This window comes from Typopeltis vanoorti, chromosome 16 (assembly GCF_054136105.1).
Source record: "Typopeltis vanoorti isolate ZY-2024b chromosome 16, IOZ_Tvanoo_1.0, whole genome shotgun sequence".
NCBI lineage: Eukaryota > Metazoa > Arthropoda > Arachnida > Uropygi > Thelyphonidae > Typopeltis > Typopeltis vanoorti.
In genome coordinates this window covers 96,092,940-96,116,473 of record NC_143564.1, presented here as the reverse complement: position 1 = coordinate 96,116,473, position 23,534 = coordinate 96,092,940, and the positions used below count along the sequence as shown (strand labels likewise).

Genomic DNA, 23,534 nt, shown 5'->3' with positions numbered 1-23,534 from the left:
GTTAGTTCTTCTCGGCTAAAGGTTATTGGCATTAGTGTGACATTGCTGACAGGGAAAATAGAGAGAAAGTAATGGAGCAGGGGGTATTGTTGATGAACTGCAACCAAAGAGACTAGGAATTCAATTGGAAGTCTGTGGAAATTGTAAATTTGAAGGCCACTATGAGACAGAAACCAACAAGACAAAATATACAGTTGGTTGCTGTTATATTATTATTATTATTATTAAACAAGACCTCATGGAGTCAAAGACTCATCTAGGAGGTCCTTTTATCTCACACACATCTCATCATACCGGGTCTTAAACACATTCAAACTCCTTGCAGACACCACACCCTCAGGCAAGGCATTCCAATCATTCACAACTCTACACGAAAAAAACCTGCCTCTCACTCCCCTACTCACACCCTCTTTATACAGTTTCCAGGGATGACCTCTGGTTCTCCCCTGATCTCCCACTATTCTCTGTAGAACTTCTCCACCATTGATCCTATAACAACCCCTTACCAACTTGTAGGTCTCTATCGTATCTCCCCTCTTCCTTCTCTCCACTAGACTCTGCAAATTACATCTTTTCAATCTTTCCTCATACTCGACATTCCAGAGGTCAGAAACTACCTTAGTCAGTTGCCTTTGGACCCTTTCCAACATCTCTTCATCCTTCTGAAAACCAGGTGACCAAATCTGGGCACAATAGTCCATGTGTGGCCTAATCAAAGCCTTATACAATGGAACAAGAATCTCCCTACTTCTACACGTCAGTGTCCTCCTCATCATTCCCAGAAGTCTTTGTGTTGTCTTCACAATTTTGGCAATGTGTCCCCTAAATTTTAGATCCTTATCCACTATCACCCCCAGATCTCTTATTTCCTCTACTTCCAACAATATATTCTCACCAAGCATAAATTCTGCATCCCATCTTTGTTTTCCAAATTTTAAAACCTTACAATTTGCAACATTGAACTCACATCCCCATTTGCCTGCCCAATCACTCAATTTATTCAAGTCTTCTTGCAAGGCCACAACATCTTCACTACTCTTTATGGTTCGTCCCAACTTTGCATCATCTGCAAACAACTGAATATCTCCATCCAAATCTTCGCCAATATCATTAATATACAAGTTAAATAGTAATGGCCCTAAAACAGATCCCTGAGGCACTCCACTAGTGACTTTCCTTTTCCTGGATATTGCACCCCCATACACAACTTGTTGATACCTATCAAATAGCCAGTCTCCAATCCAATGCACTAATCTAATATCCAACCCCATCTGCTCTAGTTTGACTGTCAACTTATCATGAGGTACTCTATCAAAAGCTTTTGCGAAATCCAAGTATATTACTGTGTATCCTTCTCCTCTGTCCAAGGAAGCAGTCACTTTATTGTAATAAGTAAGTAGATTACTAAAACACGACCTCCCTTTAGCAAATCCATGCTGTCCATCAAAGATTATACCATTGTTGTCAACCCAACTCTGGATCCTAGTTCTCACAAGCTTCTCCAACAACTTAACCACAACACCTGACACACAGATAGGCCTATAGTTTGATGCTTGAGTTCGATCACCTCCTTTATGAAGTGGCACAATCTTGCCCCCCTTCCACTCTTTAGGGACTTGACCAAGTGCAAGACTCATATTAAAAAAAATATGTCAAGGCAGGTGTCAACTCTCTGGCACATTCCTTCAGAATACGCGGTGATATATTATCAAGTCCCACAGACTTATTTACATCTAGTTTACTCAACTCTCCAAACACATCTTGCTCACTTACAGTCAGTCTCTCCTCTCCATCATCAACTGCTCTTAATCTCTCCATGAAGTCACATTCACAAGATTGAAAGATCTTTATGAACTGCTCATTAAGTATCTCCACCACACATTCTGCAACAGCTGTTTTTATACCATTTCCTCCGATCAATGTCATCCTTCCATAATCATTCTTTCTTTTGCTGGCTACATATCGAAAGAACTCCCTAGGATTCTTTTTAGCTTCATTAGCTAACTGCTGTTCATACCTCTCTTTAGCTACTCTCACCAACCAAGTCACTCTCCTTGCCTGGTCTTTGTAGAACTCATGAAATTAGTTACTTCCACTTCTCTTATGCTGCCTCCACAATGCCTTTTTTCTCTGTATTGCATGTTTAATCTCTTTATTCATCTATCTCACACCTACCTTATTTAACCTTCTCACCTGTGGTATACATTTAGACATTGTATCCACTAAATATTTTTTGAAAATCCCCCAAGCAGCATTGATCTCTTTTCCAGCTAACTCCTCATTCCATGCTACACCTGCAAGCTGTCTCCTGAGCTCTTCATAATCACCCCCCCCCCTTGTAGTTCCACATATACCCTTTTTTCACAGGGGTCCTTGCACTGCTGGCAACCACCCAAGTAATCACCTCATGGTCACTTTCACCAATTGGTGGATGATTTGATACCTCATTGATAATTACATCCTCCGATTAGATGACCAAATCCAAGACCCTTAATCCTCTTCAAAAACTCATTTTCTTTACTTCCAGTTGCTATCTCTTCATTCCAGTCTATATTGCCATAGTTAAAATCACCCTTTTCTTATTTGCTGGGCTTATTTGACTTTACATTTCACTATCACCACCATCCACATTACCGGGTCTATAACAAATCCCACCAAGTATTTGATTCTATTCACCTGTATCTCGCACCATACTGCCTCAAAACCACTGGCCCCATTTCCTTCTTGCATCTCTGCCTTGTATGGACATAACTCTTTCTCTATCATCAATAGCACTCCCCCTCCCTTTTTACCCCTTCTATCCTCACGAAACACATCATACCCTTCCATCTCTATTCCTGTCAGAATGTCATCCTCATCCAACCATGTCTCACTTATTCCGACAATCTCTGGGTGCACAGACGCAATTAGTGCAACCATTTCATCCGCCTTGTTTCTTATACTTCTAGCATTGGTATACAAACACAACAACTCATTTCTGGATCTACAGCTAGTTCCACTGATACCACTCACTCAATGTGATCTCTCCATGCTGGACTGGGGCCATTTCCCTTTCTGCTTCTTCATTTTAGAACCCTTTGAAATTCCATCTGTTTCCTTTTGATCCCTGATCATCCCATTACTTTCCTGCCTACACATGCTCTCACCTCCTCTTGGAGCATCCACCTTTCTCACACTGTCTATCCCTGTCCACCCTGACCCTCCCCGTTTCCCTGCTCCTCTTGCACACCCATTCTCTCATTTCCTATACTCATACCACTCACTTCCCCATTCATTTCCACTCCTTCAATCTCTCCTGCTCTTCCACATCACTCCCCTCTCGATCTGATTCATTCTCTCTATTCACTTCTCCACTTTCCAGCAGCAGTCTCTCCAAGCGACTCACACCATAACCACTCAAATGCAGTCCATCGCTCCCATACAGCTCACTTCGTCCCTCAAACTCATTCCACACATTAACAAACTGTACTCCCATCTCCTCACACATTTCAGCCAGAATATCATTCATAATCCTTGCTCTCCGCCTCATTTCACCACAATCATACCTAGGCAACACACTGACCACCCTTCCTGTCACACTATTCTCCTTTATCTTTCCAAGCAGTCTCCTGACATTCATTTTGACATGCTCTTTGTTCTCTCTCAAATCATTTGTACCAATTAATACAATGCCATCATGATTTATTTTGATAGTTTTGACCTGCATTCTCTTAATTTCATTCCGCATCCATTTCATTTCTTGCCTCATCCAATCCAATTCACCTTCCGAACCTCGCGACACATTCACTCTATCATTAAATCTTCCTAACTTTCGACCCCCTCTTCTCACTTTCCCTCTCATTCATCCTTCTTTGTTTCCGTACTTTCGGTCCAACATACGTCCAACTTTCACTATCATTCTTCTCACTTTCACTCTCACATATCTTTCTTTGTTTCCGTACTTTCGGACTAACATGCGTCCAACTTTCGCTATCATTCTTCTCACTTTTACTGTCATTCTTCTTTCTTTGGTTCAGTACTTTCGTTCCAACATGCATCCAACTTTCGCCATCAGTCATTCTTTTTTCGCTATCATTCATTCTTTCGATTTTTTTTACTTGCGATTTCTGCATCACGCCATTTCTACTTTCATTCGTTCTCTCAATTTCGTTTCTTTCCGCCTCGCTTTCGTCCCTTTTAACATCCGTTACGGTTGTCAAATCGCTCTTTTTCTTTTTTCCTGATTTTTTAACATTTTTTCGCCTGTCTTCTCACCATCCTTCTCTTTCAAACGTGCACTCGCGACACAATCGGTACTAGCACTTTCTGTCATCAACTTCATATTCGCATTCATCAATTCCTCGTTCAGGTCACATTTCGCACACACCCTTCTTCCATCCGCACTAAACATCCACAAATCATTTATGTAATCGAAGGAATACATATAACAGACCTCACACTTAACGAACCGACTGAAATCCAAATTAAAATCATGGAATGACAATGCCGCCGCCATTTTTTTTTTTTTCTCTGCAGGTTACTAGGTCTAATATTAAGGTTTTCGTATTTAGTTTAAGCAAGAAAAAAAAAAACCCACACTAATAATATCGGTAGCGTACAACGTTTACAGCCGCTCTTACTTAAACAATTACGCATATATACTTAATTATTCCTAGTAAAACTTATCTGAATCAGGAGCTCTTCAAAACACGTCCGTAGCGCTTGACCGACTAGCGCCCTCTCTCAAAATTATTATTATAATTATTATTATTATTTGACACCTCCAGGGAGTTCAAAGACTCATCGAGGGAGGGCACCTGGTGTACAACTCTGTCTCCACCACTCAATCCATTAACTACGCCAACGCCATCTACCGATGATATGAAAGGGAGGGGGCTGAAAAGTTTTGATAAACCCCTAAAATAAAAATGATATTCAAGCAACTGATATAACTACACAAAAGAATACATCTTAAAACTCTTTATCCTCTGTTTCATCAAATTGTAATAATTTGTTCTTTTTCTTTTAGGATATATAAGAAGACATGCCAGAGGTTTTGAAGAAATTTAAAGACACAGAAGACGTGTGGGCCATCATTAAGTTTTTTCATGCTGCAAGAAAAATCTGCAACTGAGATTCACCAAACTCTGTGCAAGACTTTAATGGACTGTGCCCTAGCATATCAAACAGTTGCAAGATGGGTGGCCAAGTTTAAAATTGGGCAGCCTGAGACAACAGATATTCCCAGGTCAGGAAGCCCTTCCATAGTGATTACAGCTGAAAAACATCGATGCGGTGCATGCCATGATCCTTGATGAATACCAGCCAAAAACATTGCTAAGACTCTGAAGACATCCTGGGAAAGAGTTTGGGTCATTATTCACCAACATCTGGACGTGCAGAAGCTCTCAGCAAAGTGGGTCCCCAAATATTTGATTGCCAACCAAAAGAGAGACATGTGCTGTCATCTCAAGGGATTTGGAGTCATTTTGAGAAATCAGGTGCAAATTGTTATGGCTCATATTGTGACTGCTGATGAAAGATGGCTTCATCACTATGACCCACAGACCAAACAACAGTCAATGGAGTGGAGATACAAAGGTTTTCCATGGCCAAAGAAGTGCTGAATGCAAAAGTCAGCAGGGAAGGTTCTTGTTATTGTCTTTTGGTAAAGACAATAGCAAGTACCAAGTACCTCAAAAAAGGTGAAATTGTTACAGCAGCAGTAGTTTATTCAACAACTCTGAAAGAAATGGAGGAGGTACTGAAGGAAAAATGCAGTGGGAAGCTGAGCAGAGGCATGTTGCTTTTGCAGGACAATGCACTTGCTCACACCACTCATGAAACCCAAGAGACAATACACAACTTAGGATTTCAATGTCTGCCTCATCCACTCTATTCACTAGACCTGGTCCTTGAAAGGTTCTGGTCCTGGACTTGAAAGGAATAAAATTTACCACAGATGAACTCACATCTGCAGCTGAAGACTGGTTTTGCAACAAGGGAAAGACTTTTTTTTTTTTCTCAGAGGATTGCAAATGATGCAGCAGTGTTGTTACACAAGTGTATAACACTTCGTGGGGGAGTATGTAGAATAATGTGTTCTACCTCAATTCCTTCATGGTGATTATCACAACTTTTCAGTACACTCTCGTACATCAGACTATGTGAAGGATGATAAGAATAGTTAATAGAGACTTCAACTTTGAGAATACAGATTAAATTGAGGAAAGGACACATGGGAGGAAGAAAATGGAATTTTTGTAGTTAAGGAATAATTACCTGACGTAGCATGTGATGGAATGTAACAGGGATTTCAATGCTAGATCTCACAATTACATCAGAGGATCTGTCTGTATGAGATTTGTCTATAACCAAGATGACCACAATGTTTCCAATTGGTGAGAGTGATCATCTGGTCTTGACAGGGGAGGTTGTTCAATGTGTGGAATTTTCAGTTAGGAGGGGTATATGTGGAATTACAGGGCCAGTAAGTATGACAAACTCAGGAGATTGCTTAGAGCATTGCCATGGCATGAGAAACTGCAAGGGTTGGATGCTGACATGGGAGATCATAAGGGAAATAATAGCAGACTGCATAACTAGACTTAGGATATACAAGATTTACCAGGATGATAAGAAAGGCAAAATCAGAGTATGAGGGGAAATTAGTGGTGCAGGTCAAAGGTAATCCTAAAGCATTCTTTCGGTATGTGGTAAGTAAGAGGAAGACAGATTATGGAAGAATAATTTTAATGAATACTGATGGGTAGGGAGGTAACTGAAGGATACAAAATACTTGAACTACTAATAAGTGAGCCCTATGCAAGAGTATATCATCAGATGGAGATATTGCAGTAATAAGAGAGGCAAGGGATAATATGGAAATAGGGAAAGATGAACCAGAGGTGCATTAGGATATTACACAACCTTAATGTAAATACAGCTATAGGATTGGATGGCATACCACCTTGAATATTATGAGAAGGTAATGGGGAATTGGCAGTGCCTTAGACCATATTGTTTAATTTTCAGTTCTGGGTTGGTCCCAAAGGGCTGGAAAGAGGGGAAAAAGAGCTCCATTGCATAAATGACACACTCCAAGACTGAAGTAGAAAATTACTGACCTATCATCATCTCAGGAGTGGTGATAAAGCTATTGATGAAGCTAGTCAAGGGAAAAAGCCACATACTTTTGTGAAGGGTAGGTCATGCCTCAGTAACTTACCTTTTATAATACAATGAAAGCTGAGTTGGATAAACATAATGGGTATTTGGTGATACTGCTGAACTTTGTGAAGGCTTTTGACAAGATACCACATGGAATTCTGATAAATAAATTACAACAATGGGGAATGGATATGAAGTTGGTATAGTGGATAAGATGGTGATTGAAGGAGATACCAGATAATGTTTTATTCAGGAGTAAGAGTCTGGAAAAAGACCTGCGATTAGTAGCACACTTCTGGGCTCTGTATTTTGGCCACTACTATTTAATTTGTACATTAAGGATATAGGAAATGATTTGAGAGGAAATATTGATTTGTTTGCCGATAATGCAAAATTGGACAGAGTAATAATCAATAAACGTTATGTTAAATATTTTGCAGGATGGTTTATATACAGACTAACAGTATGGGCAAATGAAACTAGATATCAGTTTAATGGGACAAAGTAAGTTTATGCATTTTGGAGTGAAAAATTACCAGCTGTGTAACATATTGATGGATATCATAATTCCTAAATGAATTATAATAATGTATTCATATTTGAAGTTTTGGAAATGCCTGAATAATAATAATCATGTAATTTTAAGTCAGGCATTTAACAGATATCGTACCACAGCAAAATAATTTAAATTAAGCTTGCAATTTCAAAAATTGCAAACATGGTTGTATACATGAGGAGTTATATCTTTCATCTATGAATTTATGGAAATTGTAGTGATGATGTTCATATTCTTATTATTTGTGACACCTCCAAGGAGTCCGAAGACTCATTGCGGGAGGACACCTATTGTACAACTCTCCGTCTCCACCACTACACCGAACCTCTACTACCAATCATCAACATCAGCACCATCTACTGACCACTACCACCACAGCTAGTATTATTTTTTTGTCTGTAAATTGCGTGTGTTCTGAAGGGCAGATTTGTCTGTATGCCGGATGAAAAACCAGAGTTTCCGGGAGAAAAAAACCCTGCTAACTCCGTATGAGATGGGCTAACTCACCTTCGCTTGAAAACATCCATATAAAGATTCCTCCCGTCATGGCGAGAATCGAACTTAGGCCTTTTCCAATCGAAGGGTGCAACGTACTGTTGTTCTTCCAATTGTGCTACAGAGGCGATTAAAAATGTGGAACGCTTCATGATTTTGCGTATCATCCTTGCGCAGGGGCCAAGCTAATCTTCTCTGTATCGTTCCAATTTTAGTATATGTAGCCGAAGCAAGTACCATATGATTACAGAAGTATTTGCATTTTAATCATTTTAAATTTTACTGGAAGATTTGACTGAATATGAATAATAAAAAATGCAGTCAGAACAATGTAAAATTTTATAAACATTCTGATATATATATATAACACTTGAAATTTGCAATCTTGAGTATTAAATACTGCACAGCAAACTGCATGCAGATGATTTAGTAAATGGTATGAACATTAAATTAAATAAAGCTGAAGATCTTAAGACAGTTCTATTCTCAGCAGTTAACTAATAAAATCAATATCTTTTCTTTAGCTAAAACACATGTCTTTGGAAATGGGTTGGTATTTATAAACAGCAATAATATTTCTGTTTATAAACAGAAATATTATTGATGTTGATGTATATAGTTTACAAGTCAATAACTAATGAAATCAACATCTTTTCTTTAGCTAAAACACATGCCTTTGGAAATGGGCTGGTATTTATAAACAGCATGCATAAAAATACTTCTATGCAAAGAAATATTATTGATGTTGGTGTATATAGTTTACGAGCAACAATAAAGCAGACCAAGAATTTAAATAAAATACTGTATTTCATATTGCAAGGAATTAAATTTAGAAACTTCACATCAGTCTCAAAATCTGCAATAAATAACATTTTAAAAGATTTAACTGCTTTCCCTTAACATTATTTAATATTTCAAGAATTCTTTTAGAAAGGTATACTTTTATGAAAGCCCATGCAAAACTTTTTAAAATCAATAGTGCCACTTTGAACTTTTTTTTTTTTGCTGTTTTAAAGAAAGTTCAGAAAAAGCAGCCAAATACAACATTGACAGTATATAAAGGAGACTGAAGATGAAATTTACATATGTGGCAGCTCAGCAACAGCTTTATACAAGAATGCACATATTTTAGATTTTTTTTTATGATGAACAAAATAATTCATCAGAACACTTATTTACAAATGATACAATTTACCTCAGTATAACAGCAAAGCCTTGAATAAAAGAATTAAAATAATCTGTTTAATCAATAAAACAAAAACAAAGAATATATTTTAATGGGAGATAGGATAACACAATGAATAAAACCTATATGTAAATTAAGGTTTTTTCAATCTAAAAATGTTTTTATGAATGATTTCAAGTTAATAGAAATAATTAAATAAAAGAAGTGAGCATGTGTTAATATGACCATTACTAACTTCAAATGCACTTAATTTCTTAATTAAAATTTATTGAATGAAATTAAAACTTCATGTATAAAATGTATAAAACATCATATGAAGTGAGTCATTTTTGGCATTATAGACTACAATGTAAATTCATCACGAACAAATATTCTTATGAGAGATAATACAGCACGTGTACTGAACTTCCATTTAAATGAAATATTAACATGTCCTTTGGAATATAAAACTATTGTGTGATATAAAATAAAATGGCCATTATGAAAACAAAAAATATGATTATACAAAAAATGCATAAACAATTTGAGCTGCTGCAGTAGATATAACCTCAACATTTGTAAGGAATATGACCAGTAGTATGGTCTCAAAAATATCAACAGTTGCATCTTGGACATATCAAAGTAAATCTTCACTTTTAATGTACATTTGTTTCAGAATTTCTTGCAATAATTAATGTAATGTGTTGTGGTAAATTTATATCTTACAGAATCTAGCACTTCATAAATTACAAATTTTTAATTATATCAAAAAATATTAACTTCTTAAATTTTATCAAATCTCAATGAATGTGGTTATGCTACTTTTTGTTTACTTATTTAGAAAATGGCACAGCTGTAAATATACATTTATAAAAGTTGATAAATTATAGTTATATATTGAACATTGCATGCTGCATATTCATCATATCATTTGGCTTATGGAATCAAGCATAGAACATTGGAACATCAAAAACTTCATTTTCAATATTTTCCTTGCCAGGTAGCTACTTCAGGAAATTACACAAAGACCATCTTTGCATATAATTTTTTTTTTCTCTCATTCTCTCACACACAGTGAAAGTATTTCTTACAGTGTTGTTAATATAATTTCCTGCAAATGCAAAATACCATGCAAAAAAACGGGTTGAAAATAAAGATTTTTTTACTTTCCTTGTTATGTGTGTGTGCCTCCAATCATAACATATAATGAACAAATGCATATTTTTAACAATATGAATCGGAGGGAGGGGATGAGATGATGCAAGTAATGGCACAGTATCTTACCTCTTTTATTAAAACTAATACAGTATTTTTAGGAATATAATATAAATAAAACTATTACAACTTGTTTACTAGATCTTGTTTTTAATGTTTATACATGGCACAAAAGAGTCTTCAGAAGAACTATGACAAACACACAAATTAAAAAAATAACACAAACATATTTAATTACAACAATGAAGTAGTGAACATTCCATGAGAAAACTTCCATTTCTCATTATTTCCTGTCACAAAACAAATATTTCCAAATATACAATAAACTACAATTTCTCTGTACAGATGGTACAGAAGTTACAAACAAAGGATGTGACAAAATAGTGTGTAAAATGTCATCACATATGTACACACATACAAACAGTTGGAGTTTATTAACATATTTTACACTTCATTCATATATTTCAATTAATTTACACAAATCTTCAAAGTACTTCTTGTCAAATGAGTCAATATGATAAAACAGTTACAACACAAGTATGTGGTAAGAACATGTAAAAATGTGTTATGAGCATTACCAGCAACCTCTTGTCTTTGATATTAGATAGATGCAATATAAATAATATGAAATGTCCAGCAGTTTAGCTATTCATTTGTACTTTCTCTTCTTCTTCCCTGAGAATTTCTTGCTCTTTCCAATAGAGATAATTGCTCCTGATATGTTCTAGAAGTTCAGGGAAATCTCCAAATGCTATCAATAAGAATGAATAGCAATAATGGTATCATTTCTATTTGGTTAATATTTTAAACATTCTAAATAATTATCTGGCAAATTCAAAATCGTAATACTTATTTTTCTGACATTCATTACATCACAATAGGATGTGTATCCATATTTCTAATCAAACTAATTCAAACAAAGTTTAGTCCTGAAGTGCCATAATATCACAATTAACATCAATTTCATAAGTGCTAAATATAGCACTTAATCAATATATATATATATACATACATACTGATTAAGACTATATATATATATATATATATAGTTTTTCATTATACTGATTTGAATGCAGGAGGTCTCCTCTCACAAATTATGAATCTCATGTGAAGAACCCGATTCTCACTCTAATTATCCTCACTAATAATAATAATTATTATCTACCCTTCATATTTTCAACTCAATGGCCTTCCATGGCAAAGTAACAAGACTTTTTAGAAATCCAATTAATACTCTGAAAGGACAGTTAACCCTATCTTCACAGTGTACTATGTCTCTCAACTGCATGTATTCTCTGGCCAGTTTGCCAGAGGAAAAACAAAAACAAATTTTGAGGTGGCTAAATCCTACTTTCTGACTAACTCACCTTTAGTTGAAAAGCCCTTACATAGGTTTTTGCATACTAGATGGTATTTTAACACAGGTCTTTTCAACCAGATAACATCATTATCAACTACAGAGGCCATTATTATTAATATTATTATTACTCCAAGTCTTCCATAGATTTAAGACTCATCATTAGAGACATCAAACCATCAAAACATTCTCCACACAAAGAATAATAAATGAGTAGAATGCTCTTCCTGCTCCTTATCCAAGTTCCAGAGATGGCTTTTTGTTCTTTCCCAGTTTCCTTTTCAATGAAAAATCTCCTAATCATTAACATGGTAGAAACTCTTCACTGACTTATGACTCAATCATATCCCTCCTCCTCAAATTTATCAGATCCTGATGAATTTGAGGAGATAGAGAGAATGCCATTCTCTCTATCTGTAAAGGATAGAGAGAACACCTGACACTACCTAAGTCACTCTGAGCTCTTTCCAAAATTTCTTCATCTCAAAACTCAAGGAATCAAATATGTGTACTGTACTTCAAAAAGAGCCTGATCAAAATACTGTACAAAGGAACTATAACTTTTTCATTTCTAAATATTCTGTCCTACAAAATTTGAAGATCTGCCATTCCAGATCCATTACCTCTTTCAATATATTCCCACCAAATAAACACAGAACATCTGATCATTGCCTTCCAAATATCAAACATTACTCTTTGCAACAGAGAATTTTCAGTCAATTTATCTAATGTATAGGTCAATTCAAATCCTCATGGAGATAAATAAATAAATAGCTTTGTTCCTCATAGCACTTTACATCATCTGCAAACAACTGCATATCTCCATTTAAATAGTATTAAGTTATCAAAACATGAATAATCCTTTACAAATGGAGAGATCATGTTGACTATTTGGAATTTTACTGCTATAAACCCAATCTTGAATCCTAATCCTCACCAACCTCCTAATACTCTACCACTAGAGATACACAAATCAGCCTGCAATTATTTTCCTGACCTCCATGGAGTCACAACTCATTGTGGGAGGTCAATACTAGTCAACAGAAAATCTATCTTACAACTCATTAAATTCATCCACAGTCTGCATTTTCACCACTCTCTCAGGCAATGCATTCCATGCTCCTACCATTCTCCATGCAAAAAACTTGCTTCTTACCCTTTTACTCACCACTTTCTTTTGCAACTTCCAGGGATGGCCCCTTATTCTTGCTCTTTTCCTCTTGTTGTACCATATGAAAAATCTCCTCAGTGTCAATACAATAATAACCCTTTAACCAGTGGCGTAGCTAGAGCTGTTGCCACCCGGGGCGGTCCCCGAGTTTGCCGCCCCTCTCAATACATACCAAAAATACTACAAAAAGTCAAACCACATATAGGGAAATAAATTAAAACACTATGTTTATTTTTGAAGTAAAACCTTAATTTTAACATTCTAAAATGTTATTTTTCTTGCTTTTCTGTTAGCAAAATCATCAATGACATTTTCGAAGTCTATTTCATAGTAATGTAGGTAATTCATAATCAATTTTATTTAGAAAAACTCCTCTCACAATTAGCAACACTTACAAAAATTGTGAGGAAAATTCGCAGTAGTATTACAATATTTGGAACTGAGTTATCGAGACTGTATTTTAGAATTAACTGCAAAAGTTCAAAAAGGTTCAAAGTGTCGCCCGGGGCAGACCACCCCCCTCCGCACTCCCCCATAGCTACGCCACTGCCTTTAACAGCTTAAATGTCTTGATCATATCTCCCCCTTTGCTTGCTATCCACCAAACTCTGCAGTCTGCATGCCCTGAGTCTATCCTCATAATCAACTTTGTAGTCTTGGAATAATTTTTGTTATCCTTCTCTGTAAGGTTACTTCATCCACTTCAAATCCCAGTGATCAAATCTCAGCACAGAAATCTAGATGTGGTCTGATCAAATCTTTATACAATAGGACCAGCACAATCTTATCTTTATTTTTTGAAGATATCTCCAATTCTTGGAGATATCTTCAAAACCTTTGAAATATGTCCACAGAAACTTCAAATCTCTTTCTACAATCACCACAAGATCCCCTGCTTCCTCCACTTCTTCCAGTATAATTCCACCAAGTGAATATGAAGCATTCTATCTGTGGATCCCAGATTTTTAAACCTTACATTTAGCTGCATTAAACTGTTATCCCCATTTATTAACCCTCCTTCCCAGCTTATTCAAATCCTCTTGAAGAGCCAAAACATCAGCAAAACTGAGCATAAGACAGCAGATGTGCAAGATAATGAAAATGCAATTTGCATAAATGGCATTGAAAAACTAATTGAAGACATGAAAGCAGAGTTGAAGATGAAGCAAGAGATTAAACATATGAGAAATGAACTATGGAAAATTATGGATTTGCATGGAAATGTGAGAAAGAATGGGATGAAAGATTTTAAAGAAATATCAAATGAGATTTGAGAGTGATAATGTACAGAGATTTAATGATAAGAGGTGTAGTAGGTGAAAAGATGCAAAAGGCACAAGGGTTTTCTCTAAGAGTTAGAATGAGGGTGGTTGAAGCATTGGATGAAAGGAGAGGAGTACATGAGCAAAAGAGTTGGTAATTGGCAGGAATGATTTGACTGGTTAAAAAAAAGAATGTAAGCGCGATGTCATGAGGCTGTTAAGGAGAGTGAATGATAACAGTTTGGTACGTAAGGTAGTCAGCGTGTTGACTACCATACCTACCACACTGTTAGGTAAGGTAGTCAGCGTGTTGCCCAGGTATGATAATGATGAGTTGGGAAGGTGAGCGAAGATTATGAATGGTATGCTAGCAGAGTTGTGCGAGGAGAAAGGTATTCATTTTGTGAATGTGTGGGATGAGCTTGAGGAGCAGATAGAGCTGTATAAAAGAGATGAGCTGCATTTGAATGGATCTGGTGTGTGTCAGTTGGAGAAACTGTTGCTGCTAAAGAGAATGACTGAAGTAAATGTAAGACCTGAGGAAGCAAGAAGTGTTGGTGGAAGAGCAGGAGAGTAAGGTAGGCAAGTTTTGAATGAAGAGGTGAGCACCATGAATGAAGAGAATGAGAGAGGAAGAATGATGCAGAAGTGTATGAATGCACAAGAAAGGATTAAGATAGTCAAGGATGTGGGGGTGACAATTAAGTCTGGAGATGGGTGTAATATCAGTGACAATAGACAAAAATGGACAGGAGGGAGTGTGGAGGAGTCATATCCAAGAAGTGGAGTTAGTGGGACTTGTTATAGGAAAAGAAATGAGCTAGTGTGTATGTCGTTTACAAATGCTAGAAGTAGTTGAAACAAGAGGAATGAAACTGTAACATTGATACAGTTCTTTGGCAAAAAATGGTTGGTATAAGTGAGACATAGTTGAATGAGGATGACATTTTCCTTCAAACCTGGAAGGATATGTAGCCTTTCATGAAGACAGACAAGCAACAAGGAAGGAGTTGTACCCATCTAGGGTGCAGATGCAAGGAGAAAATACCGACAGTGGTTTTGAAGCAGTATGGTGTGTGGAGGTGAACAGAATGAAATGTTTAGAAGGATGTTGCTATAGACCTGGTAATGTGAAAGGCAGTGAGATAGGAATGTTTAGACAAATTAGTCTGACTAATAAGAAAAGGGTGATCATTATGGGTGATTTCAATTATGGTAATATAGACTGGAATGAAAAGACAGCATCAGGAACTAAAAAGAATGAATTTCTTGAGTTTTGAGGGGACAGCTACCTTAAGCAGTATGTATTGAGGGTCTTGGATTTGATTATCTCATCACAAGATATGCTGTAAAGAAAGTGTCATATCGTCCTTCAGTTGCTGAAAGTGGCCATGAAGTGATCACTTTAGTGGGTGCCACCCATATTAGGACTTTTGTGAGAAAGGGTCATGTGTGGAACTATAAAGGGGGTGATTATGGCAAACTCAGAAGACAGCTTCTAATGATATCATGGAATGAGGAACTGCATAGGAAGGAAATCAATGCTGCTTGGTCCCTACTCTGGAAGTATCTGGCAGAAGCAATGACCTATGTATTCCAAAGGTTAGGAGATGAAATAAGGTAGATGTAAAAATGGATGACTGAAGAGGTGAAGCATGCAAAAAAGGCATTGTGGAGACAGCAAAAGATGATTGGAGATAATCAGTAACATGAGGAGTACAAAGAGCAAGCAAGGAAAGTGATTCACTTAGTAAGGGTAGAAAAAGTGCGGTATAAGTGGCAGTTAGCAAATGATGCTAAAAGATATCCTAGGGAGTTTTTTCAATATGTGGCCAGTAGAAAGAAGAATGATTATGGGATGATAGTGTTGATGAGTGATAATGGGAAAATGATAAACACTGAGGAGGATATAGGAGAGGTGTTCAATGAGCAGTTAATTAAAGTATTCTATCCTTGTGATTGTGACATAATGCAGAACTTCAGAGCAAAGGGAACGAGAGAGAAACCAAAGATGGTGAGTAAGCAGGAGGTATACGAAGAATTGAATAAACTTTATGTCAACAAGGCCATGGTACTTGATGACATATCACAGTGTGTCTTGAGAGAGTGTTCCAGGGAGTTAACAATTTTTAACATGAGTCTTATAGTTAACCCAATCCACCTATTAACTCAACGTTTAGTTCTACATATTAACACTGCCACCTGTTGGTGAGAGTGTTCATGAGGTATTGGTTTGGAAGATAGTCAAACAGGAAAGGTTGTAATCAAGAAGGTATATATGTGGAACTATAAGATTGGTTGATCAGATCAAGACTGATCCAAGGAAATTTTTCTGCTCTGTGGCAAGCAAGAAGAAATATAATTATGGTATAAGGAGTAACTATAGCAAATGATATAGTGAATTATTTTATGATCAATTCATCCAGTTATATCATACTGGTATGAATGATGCTGTGCAATATATAGAAGAAAGGCAAGGATTAGGAATATTAAGGTGAAAGAATCTGGGTTGTATCAAGTATTGTTTGTGTTAGATTTTAATAAGGCTGTTGGAATGTATGACATATTACTATGTATTTTTAAAGAATGTGCAAAAGAGTTAGCCATGCTCTTGACTTGGTTATTTAATGAAAAGCCTTACAGTGGGGGTTCTTGAGGAGGAAAGAAGGCAAAATAGTATCTTTCTGCAAGCATGGTTCTAGGACAGAAATTTCCACTTATAGATTAGACTGTATATTTGCAGCTGTGGTCGAAGTGTTGGAGAAATTGGTTAGGAATAGAATATAGAATAAGGTATCAAGACTGCCACATCCTGTGAGGATATCACCAAATCCAATACCAGAAAGCCTTATGTTGCTTCAATCACATACTGATTAAGATAGTTATCCTGCAGTAACTCAACAAATTCACTCTCCTTGTTATTATTAGGTAATAACACCTCCAGGGAGTCCAAAGACTCATCAAGGGAGGGCACTTACTCTACAATCCTATCTCCACCAACTACAATGAACCTGAACTATCATCATCCACACCAATGCCATCTACTGCCCATCATTACCACTAGTATTTTCACAGACAATCACAAGCATCCATGCCCACAGTGGGATTCAAACCTGCAGTCTTTTGGCTGGAGAGCAGATGCGCTGACCACTCGGCCAACCAGGCTGCTCTTTTCTCCATTCCACATTGGAGAAAAGAGATAATGAGCCGGAGAACTAACATTCCCTGACCTATAACAACATCCTATTAGATATACTGTTCTATAGATCTCAATGTTTATATGATCCTCAGTCAACCAAGTTCACTTATACAAATTATCTTTGGGCATACTGACTTGATCAATACTACAACTCAACCCCTTTATTTCTGATACTCCTTACATTAGTATACAAGCATAACAATTTCCCACTCTTTGAGGCCATCTCATCAACTTGAAGAGAATTGACAAATTAATCAATACTATCACTCTGTTCTATTCTGAACATCCTACAACCATAATGGTATAACCATTTCACTTTTATCCTTACCTAATTCAATTGAAGACCTACCCTCAGAGAGCCATCCCACAGAGTAATAATATACTTGGTTCCATGAAAATTCATCAAAAAACAGTTAATCGAAAGATAATTCATCGAATGAACAATACACCGAAAATGTTATCTAAAATTTCATTAAATTGATCCAGCCAAAGTGGAATTGCTAATATCATTTCGAAAATTGCCTGCTTGTTCTTTCGATTAACTGTTTTTCGATGAATTCTCAAATATACCAATATACTCTGTAGGAGAATATACAGACAAACTATCTTTAGCTGGGAAAATCTTAATGCATTTGCAAGCACTCATTTTAAAAGCTATGGTCAATATCTTGCTGCAGCTGTCTTTCTATGACCCTAATATAACATGAATGGTAGAAGATGACATTCACACAGAGGGCATCACTTACAGCTAGGGGAAGTTGTTTGGTTATCAAGTTAATCCTGATTGTAAAAAAAGTGCGACACTTAAAACTGAACCTTGCAGGAGTCTCTCCCGTTGGGTATACACTTAGTTCTCACTCAGACTTGGAAGATTTGGCTGGATACAAAATTCTTCACAAAAAGAGGGATATTTCCCTCTGACACCAAAATTTTACAGTCTTTTAATATTTCAAATCTGAATGCAGTGAACATATGCTTTTTCTATATAAAAGAAAAGTGATAGCAAGTGCTTGTGTTTTAAGCATCTCTAATGGATGCTTCCAGTCAGACTAGATGATCAACTATTGAATATTTGTGGAAGTGAGATCGTGTTCTGGAAAAACAATGTTTTCTCTCCAGAAACCATAAAAAATGAGAGTTGACAAATTTTTTCTAGAATTTTACATAAACAACTGGTCAGGAGGCCTGTGTAGCTCAGTGGAAATGGTGCTTGTATCCTCTGTGCTAGGCCACATGAAGATAGATTTATTGTTCAAGTCTAGTCGCCAACTGGAGGAACTTTTTCTAAGCCTTTCTTCGACCGGTTCCTGAGTTAGTTGATCTATGGGATGAAAAACTCAAGTTTCTCCTGGAAACTCGGGATTTTCATCCCGTAAACTCAAGAAAATCACCGTAGAACCCACATTATTTCAGACAGTAACATATCCTGTTAGGGTTAGGTACTAAGAGATGGCAACACTTGTTTGCCGGCTTCTTCATCAGTGGCTGCTTATAATTAGTGACAGACATGGGCTAGATATCTCTGATTGGCTACCGGTGGAGATTGAACTGCCCACTCAGCCTCCAAAAGCTAGATAGGGTTTAAAGGGCCTTGTCTACTCCCTATAAGGGAATAAAAGGCATTAGCTTATTATTATTATTATTACAACTGGTCAGAACAATTGGTCAACAGTTTATTGGCGATTTTGGATCTTTCTTGACTGAAAAAAGCAATAATAATTGTCTTTTGCCAAGTATCTAGAAACACCTATTACCTAGAATTTTCTCTCAGAAAATTCTAGGTAATAGGTACAACAGTTGATCCGCAGACGGTGACAGATGTTTGATCATGTAATAATGGATATTATCTGGTCCAACGACAGTTGGGTGATACTTATGCAAATCAGTGATCATTTCTTGTTTTATGACTGATCTGTTGTGGTCTTCTGTGCTGATTGAAGAGAAATGAACTGTTTTTCTTCTTTACATTTTTGGGCAAGGAACTCCAAGGAGTAAGATGTTGCCGATGTTTTGGCAAAAATCTCCCTGAGGGTGGCAATTCCTGTGGGGTTAGCAACTGCGCATCCATTATATTCATGGATTGAAACTAAGTGGGTGTATGGTATACTTGCCCTATGTTTTACAGATTTATCCCAGACTTCTTTCCTATTGGTTACTCTTATTATAGATGTATATTACATCCAGAATTTCTTTTGGCTCTGACAACAGATGTGTCTTGCTCAGGCTGCTTGGGTACATTTGACAGCTGTGCAAGCATTCCATCTGAGCTTTCTTGGTTGCTATGTAATTAGGAGTGTAGGAAAAGTGGAAATTGTCTACATTTTTTTGGAATTACAGTTGTGTAAGCTTGTATAATACAATGTCACGTGATTCACTGCATCACTGACAGGAGATGAGCTGACACTCACAGCATCGAATTCTGTTAAACAAGAGACAATAAGCCAGTCCACTTGCTTAATTTTTCATTGTGATGTAGTACATGAGTGCCCATTTAGAAAAGAAGATATCATGGGGAAATAATGACTCCCAAATAAATTGTCCTCAGTTTACCACTTAAACAGTGGGAAGAGGGAGTGTGAGCAGTCAATGGCAGTGAATGTTCAGGTAAACATATGGAGAAAGTGTTGCTTCCTGTGTTCAAAAGGGAGAGATTGTTATCAAGCATATGCTGGACAACTCTTCATCTGATGTTAATTTAGGCACCACCCTGCAAAGTGTTGTGTCTGTTTAAATACTCAAAAGAAAAAGGGATGGCAACTGCAATATGATGTCATCAAGGTCATCCTGAGATATATCTGCAACAGGTGGTAAGTAAATACAGTATACTATTATAAGAGATCTGACTAAGAGTCGGATAGCAACTGCTAGAACAGATGGCTTCCTGGAAGGTGGTATAGTTGCTCACAAGGATGGTAACTCCTCCATGGACAGGTCCATCAGCTGTCCTGACCTTATGAATAATGGCTACAGTCTGACAACTGTAGCCATAATTCAACAGACTCTCGCTGAGCTTCAGGTATCTTAAATGCAGCCAAAAGCATATTGTGATTTATGCTTCTAGAAAATAACCTTCATGTCATTGATGTTTTGACATAATCTATAACAATTTGATTGTAGGTGTTTTCATTATTTATTATTTATTTTTAGTGGGTCATCTGGCTTCTGATGTTATAAGGTCATGTTTGTGTTGGCTTTAAATATTTTCCTTTTTTTTTTTTTTGGAGAATTATGAACAGTCTGTGTCCATCATTTCTTCTTCCTCACTAAAAATATCTAAGATGCCATCAAACTGGACTCCTTCTAGGGCACTATGTATATTAATTGTTTTATCTTCCTGTAAGGAGAGCAGATATAGCCATCTTATCTATTAATGGATCTAGAAGCATGTCCTTGATTCTCTACAGTGCATGCTCCATTATTATTAGCTCCGTTATTTTTTTTTTATTACTGGAACCATTTTTGGAATATATCATCAGGAGTATGTTTCCTTTTTTTGATATGCTCTAAAGAGACAACAAGGAAATCATACCATTCAGGAATATTGTAACTGTGAGAAGGTGGGAATGACATACACATTAAGGTCCCTACTGACACTTTCTTCTCAGCATAGATGCTGTTGCTACTTTTGTGGTATACTGCCTCTTCATCTCTGGATAAAGAATGCTCTGCTCAGGTTTTTTTTTTGGATCTCTTTTCAACCTTTCACCTTTGGAATGCTTGGAAGTAGGCTGGGTGATCTCCCTCACAATAAGGACATTTTGGTGTTTTGCTCTTACAGTCTTTGCTTCATCTTTACTGCAGCATCAAGTACAGATTACAGAGCCATGACAGGCAGTTTGAAAATTGACTATATTTTTGATATTTAAACCAGGTGACCATCCCTACATATGAGGATTCTTCTTATGGCTTTCAATCCTTGTTCTTTTGATTCAGAGCACATCTCTTTAGCTGCAATACTGAGGAGGTCAAATTCCAATATTACTCCATAAGAATAGTTCAGTTTTGTGTGGGGGATGGGGAACTGTTACTGGTATTCTCCTGATGGATGCTGCATGAGGGAGTTGCTCTGATTGTGTCTATATTATTATTTTTATAAGAATGTCTCCTAAATGGAGCTTCTCTTCTAATTTTGAAAATCCTGCTAACCTTTCCATACCCTTCTGAATGAACAAAGGTGGCATTTGCCCAAGAGGATGTTTGTCAGTTGAATGCAATATTGAGAAAGTTGCTTTGTTTATTGTTGTATCTGATATTTTATGTTTCTTTGTTTTGTTTGGTTGCTGCTACAATGGTTTTTCAACATGGCTGGGACTACTAAAATTCCTTGGTAAACTAGAGAAGGAAAAATTATTCAACTCAAAGGAAGTTTGTTGCAATTTTAACGAATGTTCTTTCTTTTCTCTATATTTCTCTTTCAGCTAATTTTCTCTCAGTCTGATATTGTCTTCCTTCTCTATCATCCCAGTTACTTAAAGCCTGCATCTGGACTTCTCTTGAACTGACTCTTTCCATATTTCCCATCACATTCCTTTCAATATAATTTCATTTATGCAGCTACTATTTAATAATACTACTCATCCATTTAACTCTCACCTGAATGCACCTCCCATGTTTGGGAATGCAGTCTAATACTGTTTCTCTCATCCCTTGCAAGTTACTGATGACATAATACTGACTCAACCATTTTCTCTAAGTGTGTCATAGTTAACTGCTCTGCTGTTCCACCCCCCCCCCTTCTTAAGCAAAAACTCCACATGCTTGGCTGGTGCCTAGGTTAAGCCGGCATGATTACCTTCTCCAATTGGGATCATATGGTATCATCAGTTTTGACACTAAGACCTTGGTCCCCAATGTTTTAGGTAATTATTCCTCAGCAGCTCCATAAATTCATAAATTCCATTTCCTTACTTAAATGTACTCTTTTCTTCTTCCAATTTGTCCCTATAGTTAAAATTTCCCATAATCATTACTTATCCTGTACTCATTGAACAATTTGCTAATACATTTCATTATTTGCTTTACATCACCAGGCTGATAAAATCACCAACTATTCTGCTAATATACTGTATTTTATCTACTACATCTTCCTTTGAACCCCCAAATATTTTAACAGGGCAATTAATCTGTTGATATATTTTCATTTATGTTTTTCATTGTCTTTTATTTGCACTGCCTTTCACAACTTCTCATGTACAATCATGCTAGTGTCTTCCCTCCCAAGTTTTGCACTTACCAGTAATACCTTTATCTCAATCATATTCTCTAGCAGTTAACTATCTTCCCTGAATATACATTATCTTCACATTCTATTCGTGTAACCGTATTCTTCCTTCTCCATCAACCAAAGTACTAATACATATAATTTTTGGCCATTTTACAAGACCAAAGTCAGAAATTCTCTTCCTCCTTATTTCTGATGCCTCTGTCATTACTGAACAAGTAATACTACATTACCTTGGGCACAAAGGTAAACAGTATTCTTTGTTAACATTGCAATTATTACAAAATCTCATTCCAACCAGTGATTTGAAATACCATATTTATCCTCCTTATGTTTTTTTATCTCACCATACATATTAGGTAAGTTTCATACAGTTCATCCTCCTCTTACTTTCTGATCTATGGGTGTAACATTACTGCTATTCTAGAAAATTAGCAAATGTTGGTCGACTGGTAGAGCCTCTGCTACTAATGGCTCAGTTAAGTAAGTTTGAGCACGGTTAGTAGTTGGAAGGGGTCCAATCGTTTGATGCTGTTGGCACACTCTCCCTTGATGAGTCTTTGGACTCCCTGGAGGTGTCAAATAATAATAATAACTTCTCTGCAAAACAGACAAGCCACGGCACCTAAAGGATAACAAACATTTTAATCCCACCAACTCAGAAGAAATGTTTTAGCAAATTATTAAAAGGAAAAAAAGGATAACATCATGGAACCAGAAATAAACCAATTAATGCCCCTCCCA

At 36.7% G+C, this 23,534-nt stretch overlaps 1 protein-coding gene and 1 non-coding gene across 3 annotated transcripts in view; both read right to left on the bottom strand.

The window, feature by feature from the left end:
- Positions 1-8,332: 8,332 nt before the first annotated feature.
- Positions 8,333-8,437, bottom strand: LOC150098201 (U6 spliceosomal RNA). The gene has a single exon (XR_016549626.1). It is a non-coding gene; the product is annotated as a U6 spliceosomal RNA (small nuclear RNA).
- A 551-nt stretch (positions 8,438-8,988) lies between these two features.
- Positions 8,989-23,534, bottom strand: part of Pde8 (phosphodiesterase 8) — a 464,293-nt gene continuing 449,747 nt past the window's right edge. For both annotated transcript variants that reach the window (XM_090406572.1, XM_090406573.1), the window contains exon 20: positions 8,989-11,331. In XM_090406572.1, coding sequence (XP_090262698.1) covers positions 11,222-11,331 — 110 coding nt within the window. In that variant the 3' untranslated portion in view covers positions 8,989-11,221. The remainder of the gene's footprint in view (positions 11,332-23,534) is intronic.